Below are 26,520 nucleotides of genomic sequence, written 5' to 3'. Positions count from 1 at the left end.
TAAAAGTTTAAATTCGCGCGAAGCAGTCAGAAGCCATATACTTGCGACACGCGTGCTTCGAATATCGTAAGCTGTCTGTTACTGGCTCAAAACGAATAATTTTGCGGCCTCAGAGGTGAAGAACATCGGTTCTCTGTAGCCCAGCATTCCGCCCATTTGCATTGTGAAGCTCATCGTGCCCACAGGAATTCATGCTCGCTTTCAGGGGTGGGACTAAAATGGTTTGAAAAGAAAACAGGGAGGCACTTTAGCTGACGTGATAGCAGCCCATGGTCCTCTCCGATTACACACATACTTGTCAGCGTACAGTCGTAAGACATACCACCTTATGTAGAAGACCACGCGACATGCAAATACACCCCCGCTGGTGCCCACGACGTACAGGCGTTCCTTGCGTGGCTTGTATTCTACCTGCGGTATAAAGCCCACCAAAGTGCTGTGCCTCTGATACAATAGCTAATCCACCCGCTTCATTGTAAGCGGTTGTCTTTCACAGCCTGTGTCCGCCTTTTTCTCTGTCAAGCAAATATATCCATTACACCCGCTACTTTTTACCCTTATACTTAGAGAAGCTGCCTATATCATGTAGAGTTGATCCGTCCAAGGCTCTCCTACCCTGGGCATACTGTCATATGCAGGTGCTCTAGCGGTATTCTACGCGGCCAAACCCAGCGCCGATGAAGCTGTTCACTTGACCCAGCATTTTCTTTTTTTTTTTTCAGTGTCTGGAGCTGGTGAACCGTTCGAAGAGCAGCAGCTCGTGGTTTGGACTAGGGGAAAAGGAAAAGGGGGGAGGGGGGGGGGGGGGAGGAAGTTCATGCAATCTGAATATGCTGGTGTTGCATCTGCATGTGTGCCGATCAAATATATAACTTGACGTCTCATTAGGCGCGTACCAGCACAACACGAGCTATTGGAAAGAGCATGTACCTTCTCTGCGACGCCATTCTCAAACATTCGCCCCCCGCGGCCTATTAATATTCGGCAATGTTACCGCCTGTAATGCGTTTCTGGCAACAAAACTCTATTAGGTCCTGCAGATCGTCTGTTGCACTCAGCTCCATATTCATCGTTTTCATAGAGTGACTACTTGTTTTGTTTGGGGTTCATCTTTTGCGCCCGTGAAACGCGATTTTCTTTTCTGACCTGTCAATTCTAGTGGCCTTATTTTAGTGAATCTTCATTCGTAGAAGATTGTTTCCTGCTTTTTTTTTTTTTTTTTTTTTTTTTTTTACAAAACGCTTCACATCCGATTGTTAGTGCCTTCTTTTAGCTAATGCTTTGCCCACGCTTTTTCCTCGTACTTCCCTGCTCTTCCTTGTTTGCGGAGATTTACGAAAAAGGTACGTTTTGCTGTACATTTTTTAGCAGCCCGTTTTTCACTTGAATATATATTTTCGGTGTCGAGAAAAAATTTGCACTAATGATTTCAATCCATTTTCCTCCAAAAATTTATGTTCTATGTATCCTGAATTGTGCAGAAAATATACGCCAGTATGGGTTTGTAAAACGTCAGTTTCGCCATGCACAAATATTTTTTCTGGAAGTTGCACACAGAAATCATGCCAGTAAAGGCGTTACTTCGAAAAAAAAAGGGGGGGTATTTTTGTGCCGTCAACTGTGACGTCGCTTTTGAAGTAACGAAAAAAAAAGTCGAGAATTGCTGCATTGATTGAAAAGTTGCAGTACTGTATTGGAATGTGCTACATCAGACATTACAGAAGCAAATTCATGTGATTTCTTATAGTGTGCGGTCCTTGTTTCCTTACGTCAAAAAACCCCTAACATGCTCTTTCTATATGGGCTACGCACCCTACAAAAGGCATGATGAACCGACATTGTGAATCCATTGTTTCTAAACAATTGCTTATCAGCCAAGTGATTCTTCACCTCCATCAACTGTACAGTGAGGCGGGTACTGTATCAGAGTGTCGCACTAACTCTTGGTGGCATGCTCAGCCTTGCCAGCCTTGCCAACCATCTAGTGATTGTTGACTTGGAACTGTTCGATATTGTAAAGAGTCCAATACTTCTTGTCTGAAGGAATTGTAAATAGTTCATGTACACAGAACACTCCTTCGCTATATCAGGTACTAAATTAAAAAAAAAAGTGCTTTGAGTAGCCCAGTCGTACCGTGCCTGGTTCAAAACCCAACCCCTACGGAAACTTAACCCAACCCCTGCGAACCCCTACGGAAACTTAATGTAGAACTTTTCTTCCCAACAGAATCATTTCGTTCATAAATTTTAATCCTGTGAGACATGTGGTATAGCCTCTTTATGAAATCTGAAATTCCCGCGTGAGGCCATGTGCTGTGGCGTCGTGACTTTGTCGACATTCAGGATGTTCTGCTCACGTCCAACGCCGCTGACGACGACGACGTCGAATTTTCCGCGACACGGGACGCTGCCACCTTTATATTGAAATTCGAGACAGATTTCCTGGCCAAGACGCGTCTTCACACCCTCAGAATCGCGTGAGTAGAACGTCCGGCGAATAAAAAGAAATAGCTCCATGGGCCACATCGTTGGTTCCAAAACCGTATTTAGAAAAGTTACAGTTTTTGTTTTTAATGCAGAAATATCACTTCACGGTTTTTTTTTTTTCCTCTTTCTTTATCCGCAAAATTTTCGTCTGCCTGTCAGCCCCAGCACGAGAAAACTATAAGCATAGGTTTGATCAAGATAGCAACTCGCGTCTCTCAAGTGCCGAACAAAATTTTTGACCACTTCTCTATCTCTGCAATTTGTCCATTCGTAAAGACCGCCTGACGGGGGCAAGGAAGGGGATTCTAACTAGTAGTTCTGCTTATCTAAACCATATGCGGTTCAGCGGGTGTCGTACATTTAATTTAGAGGGGTTTCTTACATTTTATCGACGTTTACGCGCCCTCCGATGCAGGTCCTTGGAATCACCAAGATGCAGTGTTTTGCATAATTGATATTAGATGGCGCCGCAGTATTATGCTGTTTTTTTGCTTCAGCAATGACGACCACTTGACTTACCAAGTGGAGGTTCAGCGGACGTTGCAGATTTCTTTAGAACTGTTCGCCTCTCTCCACCATGAATTACGCTCTCTTCAATGTGTTTCTGCATGTAAAAAGAAAAAAGAAAAAACTCTTCGCATTGGCGAGTTAAAGCGCTTTACGCACTTAGCATTAGATAGCACCGCAAGAAGCATTACACACACACAAAAAAAAAAAAAAATAACTTAAGCGCGGACGATAAAGACGATCAACACTTGTTCGCAAGTTGAACTGTTAGTCAGCGTTGGTGTTTGTTCTTATCCTTGTGCTCATCCCTGAGTTGTTTTCCTCATGCTCATGCGTCAGTGAGGAACGTAATGTAAAACACGCGGTGTGTAGAACAGAAACATTAAAAGCAGCAGTAAGTGGGGGGGACGGAGAGTGCACGCATCTTTGGACTCGCACCAAATGGAGTAATTCTGTATATAAGCGTGCTGAAAGAAAAGATGGGGAAAGGCACGCGCGCGTGGAAGCGACAACGGAAGCTGCATCGAATAGGAATTCCGTGCAGGCCTGCCATATGTATTGGCTGCATCAACGTTGCGGTGCCAGCGAGGGTGCCACGGACTCTTGGACTGTATAAAACGGCTTCATAGTAGAAAAAATTGTGGATGTTTTAACATGACTTAAACATTAATAATAGCGAAAGCTCCGCTAAGTATGGTTATGCATGGTTTGACAATTTGAATTAGGGAGACGTTCATTCTTCGCCTTGAGTGTAGCTTCGATAGCTCCTGTAACACCGTCTTTGCAAACCACGTTTTTATATATACATATATATTTTTTTGAAGTTAGGATTGGGGGGGGGGGGGGGGGGGGAATGGCGTAGTATACTTTTGGGTAACCAGTACTGAATGGTGGACACCTACACCTATCAGGTCAAGGGTACACCGCCTTTTTGAAGGTGAAATGGTCGGAAAGGTTATCTTTGGCTGACACAGGACATAGTAAAGAAAACCACTGCTAAAAGCTGAGAAATGGAGCCAAGACGCAAGCGCAACGACGCGAAGGAGCGTTTGCTTTCGCAACAGCAACTCAGAAGAGAAAAAGAAAGGACATCGTGTATGGTGGAGTCTGTAGCATGCAGCCTGGTCAGACCTTCACTCTGCCATTGGACACTTAGCGGTGGAGGGCGCTTCGCTGGTGTCCGAGGTTTCACTTGAAGCAGTCATCATCATAGGCAACAGCATAAAAGATACACGTTACGAAATGGATCTTGGGCGGGATGGGAAGAAAAATTAGGGGGTCTCTTAGATGTCTTTTAGGCGAAAGCCTACCCTTCCATTCCTATAATTTGCCTCTCATCGTTTGCCTCTCATCGGCGTTCGTTGCAGTGCTACATATAATTATAATTGATTCACAGGAAAGGAAAGGCACAGTATCTGTCACACTTTCTACGACAATTGCGAGCTTGGACGGTACACCATCGCTCCTGTCGCGTGGTGTTCCTCGGCGCGCGTTCAAGTCCGGGATTGAAAATGGCAGGAACTCTCGTCAAGGTGAACACATCTCGTGGAATCTCGCGGAATATGACAGATCTCGCGCACAAATCTCGCGCACAAACCTCACGCACAAATCTCGCGCACAAATCTCGTTCACAACTCTCGCGCACAACTCTCGCGCACTGGAATTCGTTCCACAAGCCAAGAAAGGCTAGCTTTCGCCTTAATGTGGCTACATAATATGAAAGAAAACCGAGCACGGGTTGAGTTCGCAAGCCTCAGTTCGCAAGCCAAGCCAAAGTTTCGACAAGGGGATCTGCCAGACGAAGACAAGTCCCTTGTCGAAACGTTGGCTTGGCTTATGAGCTGAGGCTCCCCCAACCCTTGCTCAGTTCTATTGCATGCGGTGCAAAATGAATGCGTAAATAATGATTTGCTGACAAAGCTATGTGTCGGTTCGTGAGTACAAAACACGGGTCAATATATATGCACTCCTGCAGGGAAGTAGTCGAAGTGTATCACGCATTAGACTAAAGGTTGTCACATACAATAAATTTTCTCGAGATAGCCCCATACCACTTTTGTAAGATGGTTTCTGTAGTAACCTAAACCAAACGTCTGCCTGCTGAACTCCGCGAGTTCTCTGTGACTTACATGGATTATGTTGAAAATCCAGTGTGGCACACACTGCGATCGTTTAGTTAGTTGATCCTTGGTTTTATGTGTTTTTCGTAGAAGAGGACGAGAGAAAACGAAGGGGCACGTACTGTGCGCAGCTTCGATAATTAATTTATTGCAATAATTACGTATCTGTAGTACATTTCGCAGTTCGCTATGAACCCTGCCCAATCCCTCTTCGTGGGTATGTGACATTGACTAAAGTAGAAGAAGAGGAAGGCTCCAGCTGACTTACGCGCGGCAGCTTCCGCCACTACGCAGCAAAGCACAAGAGAAGTTCGTGAAGAACTTGAAAATTCTAAACTCAGTATCAAACTGACATTTTTATGACTATGTCGGTGAGTTTTTCAGAGCGTGTCAGTTTGACATTGATCTTTTAGGAGTATTTTCATGTTTGTTCGTTGACTATATTTTGCCGCGTATACGTTTTCTGCATTCCTAGTGTGGGTTACTTGTGTCTCTTAGTTTACCATCATCCCTTTTTCGCAAGAGAGATGTAGTCGGACTGACTCAGACGGCTTGTCAGATCTGCTGTTGCAAGCCAAAGGACGCATATGTCAACACAGCCTGTATCTCAGAAAGTTCCACACAGCAGATATTGCCACATGGCTAGCTGTAAACAGTGTCGAATGTTCTCAACAGCACGGAAACATTGCAAAGAAAACAACATGCGTGTCGTCTGGCGCACAATGTACCCAGCAGTCTGCGTCACCCAGTTTCGCGCATCTCAAAATCATACGAAACAAACGGCGCGGTAAAAAGTAAAAGCATATTTTCTGTTCGTCAACTGCTCAAACACGACGACGTGAGTCGCACCCACCCGAGACAGGCCGCACTGGTTCATATTTTTCTGGAAACAACAAACTACTACGATCTTTCAAACCAGGGTTGTTACCAGGCGGCTTAGGGAGATCTTTTGAACGCTTAGAGCTAACTTGGTGTGAAAAAAGCATTTAAACTCAGAGTTTTGACACAAGCGTCACTGTTGTTAATCTCAAATTTCTGTTGCATTAGTTTTGATCAGTCATTTACGCTCTGTTGATATTAGCACCACTTGACAGTCTTACGCATCTGAGTGCTGTGCTGTCGAGACGGTCACCCAAATTTCGCTCCAATGCCCACGTGACCCGAATGAATAATTCGTCTTACTGGAACAGTCACACCGACTCAAAACACCTCAGATAAGTAGGCTGGTAAACATGCACAAAGGTTAGAGGGAGACACAAAATACACGAATAGGAGCATTCTTTCAACTACTATACTACGAAAGCTCAAGCCGTTATATCTACGATATCTCCAGGACCCGCGCAATCATGTGATCGCGAAGAGAAAGCCTTTTTGCTTTTTACAATTTTTTTTCAGAGTACGAATATTATAAGACATTGCATGCTCACTATTGACTGCTGTTAATCTATAATGCTGGTTTGAACTGAAACATAGAAACAACAGCTAATATTGGGTGCGAGGACATACTGTGGCGCCACCTCTTGGCAGCCCCGCGTGACGTACTAAGTGGGATAACACACGTTGAACTGCTGCTGTACAATCCTTTCCTAGGCAGTTTAGCTGCGTGCTAATGCTACGTTCACATATTTATTTATTTACACTTTAGTTTGGGCCTGGTTAAGCTTAATTCGAGGTATGAGGCCCACTCATTCAACAAGACAGCACTTCATGGAGTCAGCGAGTCAGCTAGCTGCCGAAGCGTGGGCCCGGCTGATAAGTTTACTTGGACGAGGACGTGGACTGGCCATTGTTGTTATTGTGTCCAATATGGAAGGAACTTAAGCTTCCTCACAACCAGATAGCAGTAAGCTACCAACAAATTTCATTTATATGAATTCTCTGCTAGAGGAAGCACAGCTTCTAGGCTCCTGACAGATGCTGACCGCTTTCGAATAGCGCTGGCAGAAGCGGCACCGTTCACCTGCTTTCTTGAACGTACTATAGCAGACGTGTTGGGCGGTGAGGAAGACGTGGACTAATTTTTATAGCAAGTGCGAATAAGAGCGTTCCGCGCAGCGAATTCTTGCGTACTGACTACCGTCATTGACACTTTTGATTCGGGCGCTTATGTTTGTTTTTCCCGCGCAAAATAGATTTATTTACTCATACCTTGCACACCACAACATGCACTCTGTCATTTGAAATTATTACAGCACGGCAGACGCTGCCTGAGACAATTCAGCATGCTTACCGCTGCCCTTGGCTACATAATCTTCAGTTCAGTGAAACTTCTGTGTCAACGTCTTCATTCAGAAGAATGAGACCTTCTGGCTTTCAAACGATCCTTCCTTATCCTGGAGTGTACTGCTTCGCGAAGAAGGCAGCATCTTATCCATCTTACCAGTAATAGTTCTTCGTTAGCTTCACAAGCGATAAGCGCAAATTAAAACGCGCGCGCCGTTCCTTCTGCCGCTACTCACCGAACCGATTAGCGCGAACACCATGGACGAAATCTGGCTCCTCGCTGAAAAGTCTGCTGCATACAAGAGAATGAGCAACTCGCTTATTTGCCCATTCAAATCTTTAATAAAGAGGATTCCGTGAGGCTTTTTTTTTTTTTTTTTTTCGGGTAGCAATGGGAGCTTGCGCCGGGTTCCGTCGAGTACATCCGGATACAGAGCAATGACGCACCATGGCAACAGCTTAAATAAACTTCAGCAACCTCGGCAACGATGCAAGACAATGCTGGAAGTTGTTATCAAGCAAAGCTACAGAAATGAACGCGACTATTAGCTTTTAAAACGCACTAATACAATCGAGCGTCTGCTCCAGCAGCTTTAAGAGAAGTCACGTGATCCCACTTGCTCCCCTAGGTCGACGTTAGCGCCATTCGCTCCTGTGATGCCGCTCGCGCCTAATACACCTTATTGCGCTTTGGCTGCCTGTCTTGAATACCTTGACATGCGCTGAAGTATTACACCGGAAAGGAATAGCCAAACTAAACTGATATGAACAAAGATGAACAATGGCAAAGTGAACTATAGCATGAAAGTTTCATTTAGTGAGACCGTGTAAAGCAGTAGCTATTTTAATTTTAAGCAAGGATGAATTGGACGTTAAACTCCACAATTCGCAATTCATTCGATTCTGAAAGGGGTGTAACAGCCTGCTCAAGGCTGAAAAGAACTCTGCATTTTTGTTCACTATGTGATCCTGCTTAAAAAAAAGCGAATGACTGTGAAAACGCTTCGGAAAGTATTTCAGTAAGTTCCGCAATAAAGTGTGGTGTGTAGCTTTGCTAAAAGCGCGCAACAGTAGAGACAGGACAAGCGATTCGGCCACGCTGCTCCTAGTCTATCTTTCTCTCTTCTATTGTCTTCTTTCAGCCTGGCTGCTGCTTTGAATCAATTCAAAGCTGCCGTACGTATGCCGCCGCATTTTACACTCTGAGAGCCACGTGCACCTGGGTGTCCACTAATCGAGTCCGCTGTCCATACTCGTTTTCAGGAGTACTTTCTCACTGCCGTTACCCGTATTTTTAAAATGGTCCCCTAGAAGCTTTTTTTAATAATTCTCAGACGGCTGTGCATTTACGCGAAAAGGGGTGCCGCCTTCTACCTTTCCTGCTGCTATATACTGTGAGCGACCCATACTTTCGCTGTTACAGAAGTTCCAGTGAGAAGGATCAGTGAGAAGCGATTACAAAAATGCCTTTACGAATTAGTCTGCCGCGACAAATCGTGTTGAAATCGACAGACTTCACGACAGGCGCACGGCACTTGGGCAACATAGAGAATGACACACAATTTACACAATGTTCCACAAAGAAGCGATGGCTAAGTATCAGTGTAATTTGCCCCGTGGCTGCATGTACTCCCGTACTTGTTGCAACTTTTTGAAACGCCCAGCAGGGCCACTTCAGCGTTTCAGGCTAAGCTCCGAACATCGAAGAAAAAACGCACAGCCGGCAGTGAATGCACAAAGCTAGCGAGGTATATTTGACAACTGATCTTGGTTTTGTTCGTCTCTAATAACAGGGAGCACCAGGTCCTTCCTGCAGGACATGGAAGCTGCATTTCAGAAGCTGCAGGAGTGAGGCATCCGAATAAAAGATCTGCGTACGCAATGCCTTGCTCATGAGCAACCGCGTAAACCGCTGCCAAGGAACACGCTTATACCAGCCCAGATTGAGAGTTCCGGCCCCGCTCTGCTTTCAAAGCAGACGTCGCGTTCGACTCCAGGATAGAAAGACTTGAACTGTGACGAGGAAGGATATGCACTCCGCGAACAACCCATAAAAGTACCGCGCATAACGGGTCAATTAACGTGCCATAGCGCTATAGCCACGACGTATTTGCGGCCCATGCCTGAATAACGGCAGCGCCCTAAATCGGTGACCCAGAATTATTCAGGCAGCGTGACCAGAGGTACACTGTTTTATTCATTCTTTATTTTATCGTCGCAGTAAAATATATTGCAGGTTTGGAAACACATTTGGTGAACGCTTTTTTTTTTTTTTCGTGGATCGTTCTACTAATGTGCCCCGTCGCCGGTATCTATAGCTGTGAGGACGGCTAAGAGCTGCAGCACGTAATGCGCACCTACGCGTCCAGTAGCAAAGGCTGCGCTCACCAGTAGCGAAGAAGTGAAGAGAAAAAATGAATTAGGAAAGTGATTAATACGAAACTTCGAGGTTCTTAACCTCGTCCGACAAACTAAACAAGCCGTAGTCAAGCATTTTTATGACGCTACTATTTTCATTTTGTAGATAAGTCATTTTAGGAAACACTGGTCAAGCTGGAGCGCAACTGGTCAGCACACGTATCCGGTTGCAAGCAAAATCGCGGTGCAAAATCACTCAAGCAAAATCGTGTTCGAGTGATCCTCTACCAGAGCCGGCAATTGTGGAACCAGTAATAGCGAGGGACATGGCCACTGGAGCCGCAGCTTTCAGAGCGCTATACATTCGACGTAGGTTGTACGGTGTTTTGTGATAGATGGCTTCCTTAAACAGCTCGAGCGCTCTTTCTTTTTTCTATTCACGGCAGGAGAGCGAACCTCGCGACGACGACGATCAGTTGGGAGGGAAATAACTGCCTTTGTGCCGTAAAAGCCACAGCGCCGCGGCGAATTCGGCGTCCGCACAAAGCAGGAACGAATTCAGAGATTTGCTGTTTGCTCCCCCAACAGGCATGCCGTCATTCTATCGCTGGCCCATAGGCCGCCTTCCCGAGCTTCAGCATTCAATCACGACGGCAGCAGTCACGAGGCCTCCTAACTAAGCTGTGATGGTGCTTACGTCGAGGTTGATTGACCTGCTGCCTTCCTTCGGCAGCTGGGCCGGGCCAATAAAGAGTAAGCGGCCTTTGCGTCTTCTTTGAATGGCAGCAAAGAATATCCATCTGTGGTTGCTAAAAGCAAACCTGTTTGCTGCCACTTCTTTCTCTCGCTTCTCCTTTTTCCTCTCTCATCCGTGCGCCGATGGTTGCCCACGTGCCCTTTTTGGGATGTGCCCGCCTTTGATTGAGCCCCAAAGCTGGCGCTTCTGCCACATGATAAACAGAGAGGCCACACATTTCATGCCGTTTTTATGCCTCTCTCTCCTTCTATCCCTATTATTTTATTCCTTTAGAAGCGCACAGGAAGGGTGACATAGAATACGATTCGCCGCAGAACTGCGGCTGCTTTCCCTCATCAGTGTGCAGCTGTTCGCAGTCTTGTCACTATGCAGCATACACACAGATGGCATGATACGTGGCAAGAGTGTTATAGCAAGTCAGCTTTCTTCTTGTGTTCTATTTCTTTTCGGGAAGATGCATTTGCGGAAGGGGCAAATAACACAGCAGCCTTTTCCTATGTTCATTCAAGCAAGCCGCACTACCTGTGTCAAAAAAAGGATCTTGGGCGTCTTGCCTCCTGATATGAGAGGGCGACTTTCCGTACTCCAGGAGCGTGTTGCGATGAGTAGAGTGTTTCTCTGGAGTATAGTGGGCATGTAAGGCATATGGCAGTCACAGCCCAATGTTACCAGGACAAGCCATCGCCAGCAAATATAGTATTTCCAAAATCTATATATATATGACTGTACTAACTTCCCCCATCCCTCTCTCACAACTTTTATATCCACTCGCCCCTTTCCCCCAGTGCAGGGTATAGCAAACCGGTTTCTTTTACAGATTAACCTCCCTGCCTTTCCTCCTCATCTTCCTCCTCCTAAACTATTTAAAACATGCACATAGAGTAGTGACCTTGCAAAGACTTGGAACTCCCTGCGAGTGCCTGCATACATGCGCTAGATTTGGCTTGAACCAGTTACGAAAGTTTATTTGACCCGTTTCTTAGTGTTCGTTCATGATATCTCCGAAGATGGCAGGGCTAAGCTTACCGAAATAAGAATTTGTGTCCTACAATAGACGTTGCGAAGACAGATAAAGCCTGTAGCACCGGCGGGATAAGTGAGCTGAGAATATACGATGTGGGAACGATATAACGGTTCCAAATAAGGTAGCGGGGAGACAAGGATTGCGGTACTAAGACAAAGCTTCCAGTACCTGTAGCCTCGTGTACGCATTGCCTCCTAGCTTCTTTCCAGTGAAGTATCTATACTAATCATTCTGCCGCTAAAAACTCAAAATGAAAAACAATTTGTTTCTCTCGAAATATTATTTTTAATTGCGAAACAGGTCCTGGTAGAAGCGATGCCTTCGTGCACTTTTTTTTTTTTTTTTTTTTTTTTTTGCCGCCTTCATGCAAGACGGCGCGCTTAATAGCAAAACCTAATGTCATGTCCCTCGTGAATGTAATCTCCCAAACGACACAGAAAAAAAAAGGTTCTCGAGGCTCTCTCAGAGGTTTTCATGCCTCTTCTAAAATCATATTCCGCAGAACAATGCTCAGTAACAAGACTTTTAGGGCAAAGTTAACTATGCGGCTATGCAAAATATCGTACAGACCACGCATTTCTGACGAGGACCTCGTAGATGAGCTACTATCCTTATTATCCAGCGAGACCCAAATATAAATTGCTTAAACGCTTGTTTGTTTCGGGCAAACGGGTGCGTTCCACAGCTCTAGCTTTGCTCCGCGTTCTGTGTGATTGAATCTATCTATGTACAATGAATGGAGTTCGGTAGTATTTGGTTGTGAGGCTTCTTCCGCTAAAGGTAGACTCTTCTCTTCCGAAGAAATTATTTCTGGAGACGGGTTTTGCTCGAAAAGACTAATCATAAACGCATATTTTAAAGCCGTGCCCACGTGGTCAGGTCGCATTTTGCTGCAAGATAACCATAACTTTCTGTTAGAATAATCTGTCCTGACGCGCTTCGCCACAGCTCAGCTTAGGCTTACCCTTTGCTGAAGAGCCTTCTCATGGATCTCTGTGAGCTCATGTAGCGCATACAGAACTGACCTCCAGCGTCCAGGACGTGCCACAGCAGCTCTTCGTTGATGAATGTAGGCCAGAGTCGGAGATCAAAACGTTTCGTAAAAAGAGGGAAGACAGAAGCCTCTGATTATTCGTATGAAAATGACAGAGCTATTCATTCCGCTTAGCTTGGGCCCTCAAAACGCACCGCCAGTATTCAGTTAGATTTGAATGCGCATCGAGCATAATGTAATTACCAAAGGTAGGGTGGTGAGTGGAATCTTAATAACGTTATAGCTTGCCGACAAGTATGCGCTCATTGTACAAGCGTTTTTGGTAACGTTATCTAGACTTATCCTAAATCCTGCTATGTTTGTCGATTCAATTTGAAGGTAGCTGTACCAGCTCGTAATTTAATGATCACTAGACAGCAGAGCTTTTGTTTTTGTCATTATACATGCTTGTCAGAGATGTAATATTATTTTACAGACAGAGCGTTCTTGTAGAAAGGAACCAATGCAGTTGTTTACTCGTAAAAAGCAATTACTGGTGAGTGCGGCCGATCGATTTCTTCCTTGCATGAAGCAGCACTTCTGTCATGGCTGATAGCTTTGACAACAGGGCACCTAACTTCAGAATTCGGCTCCCTGTGTGCTAGCTTGTCAACTTCAGCTTCCCAGTTTCTAAGTTCATTTTTTTTTTATGCTAGCCGTTTGTTCTGCGAGTACATTGTCTTTGTGCAAAGGTTCCTGTTTTTGCGTGCCGAAACCTGTTCACGCTTCCGGCAACAGTCGGGCAATAGAGTCTTAGCGCGCTGAGCTCTTGGTATGGGCGCGCACCCTTTGAAAACAGTTCGACTTCTGTTTGGGTGCTTCCTTAAGCGCAACGATTTGATTGACAAAAGCACTCACAACCCTATGCCACCGCGTATTCCCGCAAGGCTAGACTGTTCGTTTGTTGTGGAAGGTTGAAATCCGTCGCTTCCTTTTATCGTCCCTGGTGCCGTGACATTTGAGTGCGTGTGCCGCTCTGGGTGACGCTCTTTTCTACTCAGCGGTCTACCACTTCCTCTTTGTTAAAGGTCAACTCCTCTCCAGAGCGCAAAAAAAAAAAAATGAAACAACTCTTACAATAAAACTACGGCTGTTTCGAACGCACAGCTGCTTCCTTTGGCAAAAAAAAAATTATCTGAACAAAGCGAATTGGCGGAGTGCCGTGCCCAAATACGCGAACGCCATATTGAGGCACCTACGCGTACGCGTGTAAGCCCAAGGAGTGACGACAAGCAGTAGCAGCAGTAGCCCGCTGATGAAATTCAGGCGTATCTTCCCGAGCCGATACTACTTTTGAATAGAACTAAAGGTCGACGCTTGGCTGGGTCGCCTGCTTGTTCAGTTTTATCTTTGCATTTTATCGCCTCCCGTAGTTTCACAACTGCGCTTGGAAAGGGTTGAAATATCGTGAATGTGCCATTTCTTTCGCGACGGTTGCGACGACGTAGTAAATCCTCATCTCCGGGAGATTTTCTGGGAAGCCTGACGACCAACCGCTATATTCGCTTCGTCCGTGCACTTTTGCCCCTTTGACCCATCCTCGCCGGCTTCAACGCGTTACGCAAACATGCGCATCTCTGATTGCAATGGATGGTTGTTGAGGGAGGGCGAAGCCTGGGGTTGCGCGTTAGGGGGAAGAGGGGCGAGGAGGTGACGCAAATCCTCGCAACGCAAACCTTCCCCCAGGAGTGAAAGCTATAGGGGGAGGCACAGCAGGAGAGGAGATCCGATCGGCAGCGTGAAAATGAGGGACGGCTGCGGCGTGCACTTAACCTCGCGCGGTCGAGGCAATTAACCTTCTGTTGCTTGCAAGTTCACGCCCGGTCCTTTGCACGCGGCCGCTATAAGTTCACGCAATCTGTGCCAATCTGATGGGAGAAACTTTTTTTACTGGCAGCAATAACGCAAACAAGGAGAGCAATTCCGGCCAGCCGCTTGGCACGAATTATTGCGCGCGTGGAGAATATGAAAAGACGATTGCGCGGCGATCTCTGAGGGGAAGAAAATGCGTACGATCGAAGCGCATGGGGCGCGCACAGCTGCTACAACGCCGACATTTTACGATCCTTATTTTTTTTTTTTTCTAAGTTATGCGTTCCGCTAGAGAAGGCTGCAGATTTTGTAAATAAGCCGGTCATCGTATTTGCGGCCCCCCGGTGCTGGCTGAGTAGCAATTAGCAATGCAGCAAACAGCAAAGCCTCAAGCACGACGTTTGCTTGCAGTGCTCTGGCGGAGTTATGCGTGGCGTACGGCGAAGGGCGTCGCAAATATGTCCATCTAACGGGAATTAGGGCGGCAACGTTTTGAACGATGCCGCCTTTTCCTTCACCAGCACCGTTGAGACTGGGCGCGCATATGGCACAGGCACACGAGGTACGGCAGATCTCTGGCCGTCCATGTATCCATTAGAACAATGGTTTCGTTCCAAGAGCTTCCCTCCAGTGTCAGCATCAGGACAACAAATGGCATCCCCTGGCAAACATTGTCATGTATTTTTCTTGCTGACTTTCGCCCGGACTGTTGCATTGATAATATTGGGTGCATGTCTATGTGGGTACACAAAGATACATATAAACGCATCGCTGAGTATCACTGGCATCCGAAGGAAGAGGGTAAAACATGCCCAATGTCCATAAGAAGAAAAAAATCTGCACGCTTTCGAAAAAACAGAGAGGACATCGTTTCGTTTCCGGTGCCTGCCCTGCAGTTGCGACGACAGATTGAAGCGAAGAGTGGCGGAGCAGGCGTCGAAAAGACATCTTCTACGGTCCCTTTGCAGTCGTTTTTCCCTCTATATGGTATATCATAAGAAAACGTAACACGCAAGAAGACCCGCTGTGGGGATCCACAGGGCAGCTGTCACCCCGAGATTTCAGGTTTTCTGCTTTCAATATTGTGTTATACGGAAACCCCTCGGCTCTCATCGGCCGTTATTGTCAACCGAGCGGTGGCAGCAATAAGACAAAAAAAGTGAGAAAAAAAAAATGCTAGGTGAGATGCCTTTCATGCTCTCTATTCAGTGTTTTTGTTTGTGACCCATTTGGCTTTTAACTATTTTTCTACCATTACGGAAAATAATTACTCCATAATGTGCCCTGAATTTCAATGCCCGTAGAACGTCATAAGAGTAGCACGGAAAGCCTGTACATAATAGGGTGTAAGCCGCGATCTTTCGCAGATCGCTTTGAGGTTCACTGTGTGAACTCAGCTACAAGTACAGCTTGAACTATTTACGTGTGCTGTTGACCAAGCTTTTCAGCCCTGTTAACTAAGGCAGTGCAGAAAGCGGTCTATATTTAGACTCAATCAAAAGCGCAGTTTTCACCGCCATGACTCCACCCTCCCCGTTTCTTTTGCAGTGAAGTGCACTGAGTAACAGTGATCTTTGGCTGAACAGATATGCCTCATTAGTATTGGAGTAGCTCTGGTCTACGGAACAGACGACTAGGCTTCACACGTGGCTTGGTGACCACGAAGGCCCGCGATCACGGCCTTCTATAGTTTCACTGCCTCCCTTTCCTCGAGTTTAGCGTTCCTGTATTACACTCTGTATTAGGAGCGCGCCCACGCATGGCGCACTAATTGGCTGTGCGCATACTCGGACGATTAGCTCACGAACTGTGGCGGCGATACACGGCCGCCCCACTGGGTGTGCAGGCCAGATGAATCACTTGGTGCGCCTTTTGCCTCGAAGGTGGTAGCAAGTGCAAGGAGAGCCGAACGAAGGCGCCGGGCAAATGTCGCCGTCACACACGCACTATCATCGCGCCGCTGGCACAGCAGGGCGGATGACGAAAGGGGGCGAAGCTCGCGGCGCTCGATCTAGCAGCATGTTAAGCGCCGGCGAGCCTGGACACAGCGACAGCTGTCGCGAACGACGCACCGAGAGCGTTTCTCTCCGAGACAAAGCAGGTGGGGCCGCTCGGGGGAGGGGCTGGAGAAAAAGACCACCTTGCACACCCATCTAAAAACAGCGCCAGCTTTCTTTTTTTGGCCGACAGTAAAGCATGTGGCAGAGGCTCCCGCACATCTTAGCCCCACTGAGCAGAAAGCGACAAGCGGCTCGAGAAAGCCCATCTGCAGCGATCAGCCATAAGGTGTGACTCGTAGGCTGCGCTGCCGCACAGCAGCAGGCGCATTGGGAAGCTGATGGATGTGTACGCTTGTGAAGCGCTGCCAAGGTCGAAGAACGAAAGCAGTGCGGCTGCGCTGCATGGGTAGGTTAGGCGTTTGTGATTGGCCGCGTTGCAGTGTATATCGTTTAAATCAGGACCCTTTGGTATATAAATATTCTGGGCGCCCCAGCTAACTTCAGCCAAGGGTTAAAAAAATGAAATATTTGAAGTAGTCCCGGGAAACCAGTTCCATGCAGCTGCCAGCTCTCTTGTGCAGCACAGGCAATTTCCTCTATTGTACGCAAATTTCTCTATTGTACCAGTTTGTTCTGCGGTTCCTCAAGGATCGATGCTTGGCCCCGTGCTATCTATATAATTGACTTACTGCTGTTACTTCCAGAATTTGTTTATTTGTTGATGTTCGTGTGATCCATCGTAAAATAGTTAGCGATTTCTATATTCACTCTCTCCAGATCGATCTAAATAACATTCTTGAGGGGTGTTAAACTTAGAAAATGAAACTAAACATTTAAAAAAATGCCTCTGTGATCTCTCGTTCGAATACAACTTGTCCAACACATTTATTTCGGAGTCACCCCCTTGAAAACTTAACATCTTACCGATGTCTCGGCGTCCACATAACTAGCACACTGTCGTTGAAGTTACGTACTGAATATATAGCATCCAACATAGGGTTACATTCGAAGAAACTTTCTTTTTTTGCACCATAGTCATTGACATTATCATTACAGTCGATCCTGGTTATATCAAACTCGAAAGGGATCGCGAAGGGGCCCTAGGCTTGGTGCTAGGGCCAGTACACTTTTTTAAGTTACATCAGTGATATCGCTTCAAACATTTCCTCCCAAATGAGACTTTTTGCAGATGACTGCGTTGTTTACAGATCCATTCGCAATCAACATCATATAGACGCACTCCAGCAGGAACTGAACAGCATAGCCTCCTGGTGCCAAAATTGGAGACGCAGCTTGAATGCTGATAAATGTTTCCAGGTGCCATTCACTAAATCTAAAATCAATAATGAACCTACTTACAAACTGGGAGATTCCATACTCAGAAAGGCAAATGAAGTTACATATTTAGTTGTTCATCTAACTGCTGATTTGTCCTCTTCCAGCCACATTGATATGACCGTCAAAAAAGCCGGGAAAATGCTTAGCCTACTTATACGGACCCTTATAACTGCTTCTCAGATTCTTACAACTATACCTGTTACGGCTCCGGAAGGGGTGCGAGACACCTTCTCGAACCGAGGCAAAGGTAGTTGGAACTTTGACGCCCAGCGTTAGCCGGTTACGTTCAGCGTTGTGAATGAGAACAGAGCCACGAAGTCAATGATGGAAAAACAACTATATATTCTTAGTATTATACACAGGATGATACGACGCAAGCATTTACAGGCATTTAAAACAACACAGTTAAGGTAGCGTACATGAGAAAACTAGCGATTAGAAATACATCAGTCAAAATTCTCACTATCAGGATACATGCAAATTGAACACAGATGTTTAAAACAAGGTAAGACGAGCGTAGAAAAAAGTTCAGAAGAAACTAGGAAACGGGCATATTGTCCGACGAGCGCGGCGACACTCCACTCACAAAGACGACGCAGATGGGGAGCTCTCGAAGGCGATGGTCCTTCCGGAGCCCTGGGGCGAAGTCTTCGTGGTGCGATGCGGCGGCGGTTCGGGGAGCCCGGAGTGCTTGGAGGCGAGAGGCGCACTGCCGTTGGGTCCGAGTCGGCTTCTTTTCTAGCCTTCGGTTGACAATGTGTAAGACACGCCCACACAACAGTTCCCTCCCCAAGTCAGGGTCCGTAGAACAAACACGCACAAGTGCACACGCAGGAAGGGGCACGTAGGCCCCGCAACTTCCACACTGCATGGCCGCCATGTTGCGGATGAAAAAACGTAAGTCACAAACAAAACAACCAAAAAAGGATGCACGTACGCCAGCAACTTCGGCCCTGCTAGGGGTCACATTGCAAAACAAGCTGGGAGGACACCTCCGCTCGCGCACTGCGAGGGGGTTTCTCTAACTGCGCGGAAACTACCCCGCGAGGAGAACGTGCACGTACGCGTGCTCTTGACATTACCGACAAGGCAGAGGCAAACAGAATACACTGACATATATCAATAAACTCTTCTAGAATATACTACATATGGTTAATTGCCATATTATGAAATATAAATGCGGCCACTTTTGTGACACGGCCCCCCACTTTCAGAATATTATAGAATAATATTCTAAAAACAAACAAAACGTGGCACGCAGGCCGATACAACTCATGGACATGCACTATACAATAAGTAACACATAACAAGAATGAAGTTCAGGTAACATAGAGGAACATAACCATTAATCCATAATGCATGCAAAATCCTATGAACACTACAGTCGGCTAAGGTAGTCCGCCCCGACGTTCTGACTACCCTTAATGTGTTGCACGCGGAAACTATACTCCTGGAGGAGCAAGCTCCAGCGCAGAACTCGGCTGTTCAGTTGCCTACTCTTCTGTATATATGCTAGCGGCTGATGATCGGTCTGAACAAGAAATTCGACACCATATAGATAAGTCGAGAACTTTTGGACGCCCCAGACCAAAGCGAGACACTCTCGTTCAATCGTGCTGTAGGCGACCTCCCTAGCGAGCAACTTTCGGCTCGCATACGCGACAGGGTGCAGCGTTCCCTCGTATGGCTGCAGGAGCACAGCACCCAAGCTAGTGTCGGAAGCGTCGGTGCGCAGAACGAAGGACTCGTTGAAGTTCGGCAGCCGCAAAATAGGGGGATTGGATACACAATGCTTGAGCTTGCGGAAGGCTTCCTCATGTATGGGGTCCCACTTCACTGCATTACTTCCGCCCTTCCGGGTCAGCTGGGTGAGGGGTGCGCTTATCTCCGCATAGTTGGGTATAAACTCTCTGTAATAGCCGGTCAATCCCAAGAAAGCTCGCACCTGGCGCTTGGTCCTTGGTGGCTCGGCCGCTTGTATTTTATCCAGAGTTTTTCCCAGGGGTGCCAGCTTGCCTGCTCCGATTCGGTGACCGAGGAAATCAATTTCCGTCATCCCGAGTTCACACTTGCTGGGTCGCACTGTAAGCCCGGCCGCTTCGATTCTTGCAAATAGCTGTTGCAGTGTAGCAACGTGTTCCTCCCAGGTTGCGCTGGCGACGAGTACGTCGTCGTAGTAGTGCTCTACTCCGTGAATGCCGCCTACCACCTTGCGCATCAGTTTGGCGAAAACTGCGGGCGCTGTCTTGATGCCGAACGGCATGAAGCGGAACTGGTAGAGTCCGGACGTAGTGGAAAAAGCCGTTTTAGCCTTGTCGTCGTGAGACAGCGGGATCTGCCAATATCCCTTCACGAAGTCCACCTTTGAAAAATATCTCTTGTCTCCCGCTGTGGCAAAAACAGCATCGGCTCTGAGCATGGGCTCCGAGTCTCCGATCAGAACATCATTCAACCTCCGAAAGTCGATACAAAGGCGATTACTTCCATCCGGTTTTTTCACCAGAAGTACGGGAGAGTTATATGGGGAGACTGACTTTTCAACAATTCCCAGCCTCTCCATTTCTTGCACTTCGCTCTCGATACCTTGCCGTGTTGCGAAAGGTAGAGGATACTGTTTAACGTGAACGGGTGCGGTTGTCGTGAGCGGTAGACTGCATTCCATCCATTCTGTTTTGCCAGGGACATTGGAAAAAATAGCTGCGTGCCTCTCCATCGTGGATAAAAGGAGCTGTTTCTTCGCGGCATCGAGGTGCGGCGATAGCTTCACATCTGCTACTCCCTCCGTTTTTTCAAACTCTGGAACAGGCAGCTTACTGTCCTCCTCAGTTTCAGTCATGCTGCTGATCACCAGGCACTGTCTGTTGGCGGGTGCGTCTCCCCTCTCTTCGTATCTTTTCAGCATGTTTGCGTGAAAAATCTTTGACCCGCTTGCCGTGTCGATGACGTAATCGGCGTCCCCTTTCCTGGCGGTGGCCTCGAATGGGCCCTTCCATTGCAGCAACAGCTTGTTGCTATCAGTTGGCAGCAGAACTAACACCTTGTGACCAGGTTCGAAGTTTCGGTCCTTCGCCTTGCGGTCATAGAACTTCCTGTAACGGGTTCCTGCCTTTTCAAGTTCTTCATGCGCCAAACGACATGTTTCTTCCAATCTGTTTCTGAGATCGAGTACGTGCTCGTAAGTGGTCTTTGCCTCTTCATCTAAGCTCTCGTTCGTCCACACCTCCTTTAGGATGGCCAATGGCCCACGCACGTGTCGACCGTACAGGAGCTCAAACGGCGAAAAACCGAGGCTGGATTGGGGAACCTCCCGGTAGGCAAAAAGAAGAGGGGCTAGGTACCGATCCCAGTCTTTCGGCTTCTCAGCGCACATTCGCTTCAGCATTAGCTTCAACGTGCCGTTGAATTTCTCCACCAGCCCGTTAGCCATGGGATGGTATGGAGTGGTGTGCAGCTGACGAATGGAGAGCAATCGTGCCACTTCCTTCATCAATTCTGAGGTGAAGTTTGTGCCACGATCGCTGAGTACCTCGTGAGGGACACCGAATCGCGAAAACATCGCCACCAGAGCTTCGGCAACACGCTCAGATTCTATGCTTGGCAAGGCTACTGCATCCGGGTAACGTGTGGCATAGTCAATCAGTGTGAAGATGTACCTGTTGCCCTGTTTAGACGGGGGGTAGATTGGCCCGACGATATCAATGGCCACCCGTTTGAAGGGGGTGTCAATGACTGGTGTCTTCCCAAGGGGCACGCGTGGCACTCTCCCCTTCGGCGTGGTACGCTGACAGATATCGCATGATGCCACAAATCTCTTAACATCCGCCGTGATGCCAGGCCAGAAAAACTCTTCTAAAATCCGCTCTTTTGTTTTCTGAGCACCCAGATGTCCTGCCATTACGCTGTCATGCGCCATCTTCAGTACCGTTTCTCGGTGTCGTTCGGGAACGACTAGCTGTCGCACCTGCCGTCCGTCCTTCTCTGTGTAGCATCGGTACAAAAGGCCGCCTTCCTTCTTGAACAAGATGCCGCTCTCCCCATCTCGACACTTTAAATTCTTGCCAATTTGTGTGAAGCATGAGCGCAATGATTGATCCTTCTCTTGATCGGCCGCATAGCTTTCTCCGTCCCCTAATTGTCGTTCAGCGTCCGGAGTGCAAAGTTTCTGGAACTTCTGAGGCTCCTTTGCGGCCTGAGCGCGAGCCACTACGGCAGCGGTGGTTGCAGCGACCAGATCCGTTTCCAAAGTGGTCCTTTCGACCACTTCAACGGGATCATCAGGAGCCCTGGCACCCTCTATATTACCCAGGATCAGGTCATATATTGGATTCCGCATGCACAGTGCTACGAGATTTCCGCTGTAATATGGGGTCTGGACCTGCACCTGCGCTTCTGGGAGCCTTTTCACTGTGCCGTCCACCAGGTATACGGGATTACTCGTCCCCGTTAGCTGGTCATCAGCTACCAAATCTCTCCGGATAATCGCGGTGTTGCAACCGGTGTCACGCAACACAGTAATTGTCTTCCCATCCAAACTTCCGGCAACTATGGGTAACCCTTCCACCAAAGATTTCTGTCCCACCGTTCGCACCGCGCTGACAACTTGAATACGGCTACCATTCTTGAGCTCAACGTAGCCGTCGCAAATGTTTTCTTCTGTTTCCCTCGGAGGGGAATACACACAGGCTGCCTGCGTTTTGTCAGGCGCCCCTTGCCGACACACATTTGCTTTGTGCCCTCTTCGGCCACATTTGAAGCAGTGGGGGATATGGTTGGCAGTGTCGCTGCTCCGGCAGTGCGCGGCATTGTGTCCCGCCCGGCCGCAGAGATAACATCTCAACGCTCCCCTCTCGACGGCCTTCCTTTCGGCGCCTCCTGCTTTGTTCGCTTCCTCCCGGCTTTCTTTCCTTCCCCTCGCTAAGTTGACACCGCCTTGCGCGTCCAGGAATTGATCAGCGAGGTTGATCATGTCTTGCAATTTTTCTGCCTTCCGTTCTTTTAAGTACAACGACATGCTGGCGTGACAACTGCTCAGAAATTGCTCTTTAATGAAAAGCTCACGCAGCGACTTGTACTCTAGGGGGATTTCGGACAGCTCCACCCAGCGGTCTAAGTAATGGCTTAGACGCGCTGCATATTGTGCGGCTGTCTCGCCGTCGGCTGGTTTGCCACCCCGGAATTTCTCACGGAAGCCCTCGACCGTAAATCTGAAACGCTTTAAGAGCGCCGCCTTCACCTTCTTATAATCGGAGGCGTCTTCCGGCGTGAGTCGCCCGAAAACGTTCAACGCCTCACCGCTTAGGCATGTGCTTAATGCCGTCGCCCATTGATCTTCAGGCCACTTCTGGCTACGGGCTATAACCTCAAACCGCCTAATGTAAGCATCTAGGTCGTCCTTCTTCTCGTCAAATGAAACAAGCAACCTGCTGGGGTTAAGGCGGAAACTGGGTTCCGCTACTACGTCGCGACCATCAGCCCTTACTACGGAATCATCTCCCGCCTGGCGAAGCTCTAATCTTAGCTGAAGAAGCCTGGCTTCGAGTTCACCAGCCTCTTTTGCTGCCGCGCGTTCCTGTTCCGCGGTTTGTCTAGCGAGAGACCTTTCCTCCCTCTGCCTAGCTTGCTCATCCTCTATCCATTTTCTCAGTTCGACTCCTGAGAGACCTAACTGTCCACCTATGGATACTAATTTCTCTAGATCCATGTCACAAGTGCATAAAAACTACCAAAAAAACCGAAAACTATCTATCAGCAATGCACACTTCTCAAATGCCACCCTTCGAGATCACTTCATGGTTCGAGGCTCGGTCTCCTTCCACAACGCTTACTTGTTACGTCAAAGTCCTGTCGCGGACGCCAGAATTTGTTACGGCTCCGGAAGGGGTGCGAGACACCTTCTCGAACCGAGGCAAAGGTAGTTGGAACTTTGACGCCCAGCGTTAGCCGGTTACGTTCAGCGTTGTGAATGAGAACAGAGCCACGAAGTCAATGATGGAAAAACAACTATATATTCTTAGTATTATACACAGGATGATACGACGCAAGCATTTACAGGCATTTAAAACAACACAGTTAAGGTAGCGTACATGAGAAAACTAGCGATTAGAAATACATCAGTCAAAATTCTCACTATCAGGATACATGCAAATTGAACACAGATGTTTAAAACAAGGTAAGACGAGCGTAGAAAAAAGTTCAGAAGAAACTAGGAAACGGGCATATTGTCCGACGAGCGCGGCGGCACTCCACTCACAAAGACGACGCAGATGGGGAGCTCTCGAAGGCGATGGTCCTTCCGGAGCCCTGGGGCGAAGTCTTCGTGGTGCGATGCGGCGGCGGTTCGGGGAGCCCGGAGTGCTTGGAGGCGAGAGGCGCACTGCCGTTGGGTCCGAGTCGGCTTCTTTTCTAGCCTTCGGTTGACAATGTGTAAGACACGCCCACACAACAGTTCCCTCCCCAAGTCAGGGTCCGTAGAACAAACACGCACAAGTGCACACGCAGGAAGGGGCACGTAGGCCCCGCAACTTCCACACTGCATGGCCGCCATGTTGCGGATGAAAAAACGTAAGTCACAAACAAAACAACCACAAAAGGATGCACGTACGCCAGCAACTTCGGCCCTGCTAGGGGTCACATTGCAAAACAAGCTGGGAGGACACCTCCGCTCGCGCACTGCGAGGGGGTTTCTCTAACTGCGCGGAAACTACCCCGCGAGGAGAACGTGCACGTACGCGTGCTCTTGACATTACCGACAAGGCAGAGGCAAACAGAATACACTGACATATATCAATAAACTCTTCTAGAATATACTACATATGGTTAATTGCCATATTATGAAATATAAATGCGGCCACTTTTGTGACAATACCATACCAGTCACTGTTAAGGCCGCAATTAGAATGTGCCACCGCATTGTGGGGTCCCCACCAGCGGTACCGGACTGACAAGCTAGAAGGCATACAAAACCGCGCTGCTAGGTTTATATCAAGGCAGTACTCCAGAGACGCAAGCATAACTGAAATAAAGAAGCACATCGGACTAGAACTGCTACAGATAAGGCGCCAGAAGCACCGGCTGAAGCTTCTGCACGCAATATACGCTGATAGTAGGGTAAGAGTTGAGTAGGGTAAGAGTACAGGCCGGTTGTAGAGGGCTCGGGCTAGCTTTTGAGCCGTCTCGTTGCCGTTAACGAATTCGCGCACAAGGGTCGAAATGATTAGGAACTTCCTCTTTAGTTTTGCCTTCCCTAGAATTCTGCTTGCCTCCTTCGAGACCTTCTCTTTACTAAAGTTCCAGACAGCCGTTTTGCTGTCGCGTCCGTTCCAACGCAAGTGAGCGCTACCGCAACTTTTTTGGCCATATGTACGCTTCGGCTCCTAGCGCACGCGGCGGCGGTATATATAGATATACACCACTGCCGTTGACGACCGCGGCCACAGCCGCCCCCGCTAGCCGAGTCCACGTAGGCGACCTCCTCCGGATTCATTTTCCCCGCTCTCTTTACGAGCATATCTGCCCTCTTTTGTCTTCCCTCCTTGTAGGATAGGTGCATGTTTCTGGGGAGGGGAACACTATTACGTATTCGCGACACTTTCGCGGAATGTCCGTTTTGTCGCTTGTCCCTCTGTCTGATTGCAGTCCCCCTCAGCCGAGGATGCCTCTTCCCGTGATGGTTCTGCTCAATCTTTCTAGTTGCGCCATGCGCACCGCTTCCGCTAGTTCCGTCCATTTGTTGTGCACATCCGTTTCGAGCAGGCGTTCTGTCGAGGTCGAGCTGGGTAATACCAGCACCCTTTTCGTGCATCGTCTGACGAGTGCGCCTATTGTCTACTTTTCGTATAATCTGATGTCTAGGTATAGTGTGGCGTAACATATGCGGCTAGTGATGTACGCCTGCATTAGTTTCAGGTGGCTTTGTTCCTTAAGACCCGACCCTTGAGAGCGATTCTCCTGAACAAACAGTCCCGTGACTTGCGTGGCGTACGCGTTCAGCTTCTTTAACGTCGTATCGTTGTACCCGTCTGTTTCTAGAACAGTCCCAAGATCCTGATTTGTTCGACTTTAGGCACTACGTGGCAGTCTACCATTCCGTTTACGTTTATCGGTCGTTTGCACCTGAGCGCCTTCGGGTTGTAGATAAACAGTTCCGATTTTTGCGGATAGCACTAGAGGACCCTTTCGGCAGCGTAGCACACTAAGGCGCCCGGCGGCGCCTGCAAATGCTGCTCTATGCTCGCGTCCCTCCCTCGGTTGACCAAGAGGGTAACGATGTCCGCATACATGGTGAACTTCAAGTTTTCGACCTTCTTAAGTTCTGCTGGGATTTTTCGCATGGCCAATCGAAGAGAAACGGGGACAGCACAGAGCCCTGCGGCGTGCCCTTTCCTAGTCGGTCTGTGCAGGATTCAAATTTCAATATCCTGAATCTTCACCTTTATCGTTTGAACCGACAAGTATTTCACGTAGCCGTACGTCTTTTCTCCGACCCCTTGTTCTTGAAGACCGGAAAGGATCGCCGCATGTTTTACGTAATCGAAGCCTTTGGTCAGATCGATGCCTATACCATAACCTTTGCATCTCTGGTTTTACTTTTTATGAAGTAGTGTCTCAAGCGAAGCATTACGTCCTATGTGCACAGGCGGGGCCGGCACCCGACCATTTTGTGCGGCCACAGGTCGTTCCGCTCAATAAATCGCGTTAGTCGCGTTTGGCTACGCTCTCCATCAATTTCTCTATACATGAGGTTAGAGAGATTGGTCGCAAATTTTTAGATTTCGGGGGTTTGCCTGATTTCGGTATCAGGATTATGATCGCTTTCTTCCACTGTTGTGAGAGGCCATCTCTGTCCCACACAGCGCACATGC

General features: G+C 47.9%; 1 protein-coding gene across 1 annotated transcript in view; it reads right to left on the bottom strand.

The window, feature by feature from the left end:
* The window catches only part of LOC146205292 (uncharacterized), a 171,568-nt gene extending 148,208 nt beyond the window's left edge, over positions 1-23,360 (bottom strand). The window contains exon 1 of the mRNA XM_084606614.1: positions 19,318-23,360. Coding sequence (XP_084462740.1) covers positions 19,318-23,360 — 4,043 coding nt within the window. The remainder of the gene's footprint in view (positions 1-19,317) is intronic.
* Between the last annotated feature and the right edge of the window lie 3,160 nt (positions 23,361-26,520).

Source organism: Amblyomma maculatum, chromosome 1 (genome assembly GCF_055883805.1).
Source record: "Amblyomma maculatum isolate TAMU_Amacu chromosome 1, ASM5588380v1, whole genome shotgun sequence".
Taxonomy (NCBI): Eukaryota; Metazoa; Arthropoda; class Arachnida; order Ixodida; family Ixodidae; genus Amblyomma; species Amblyomma maculatum.
This window is presented reverse-complemented; position numbering and strand designations above follow the sequence as displayed.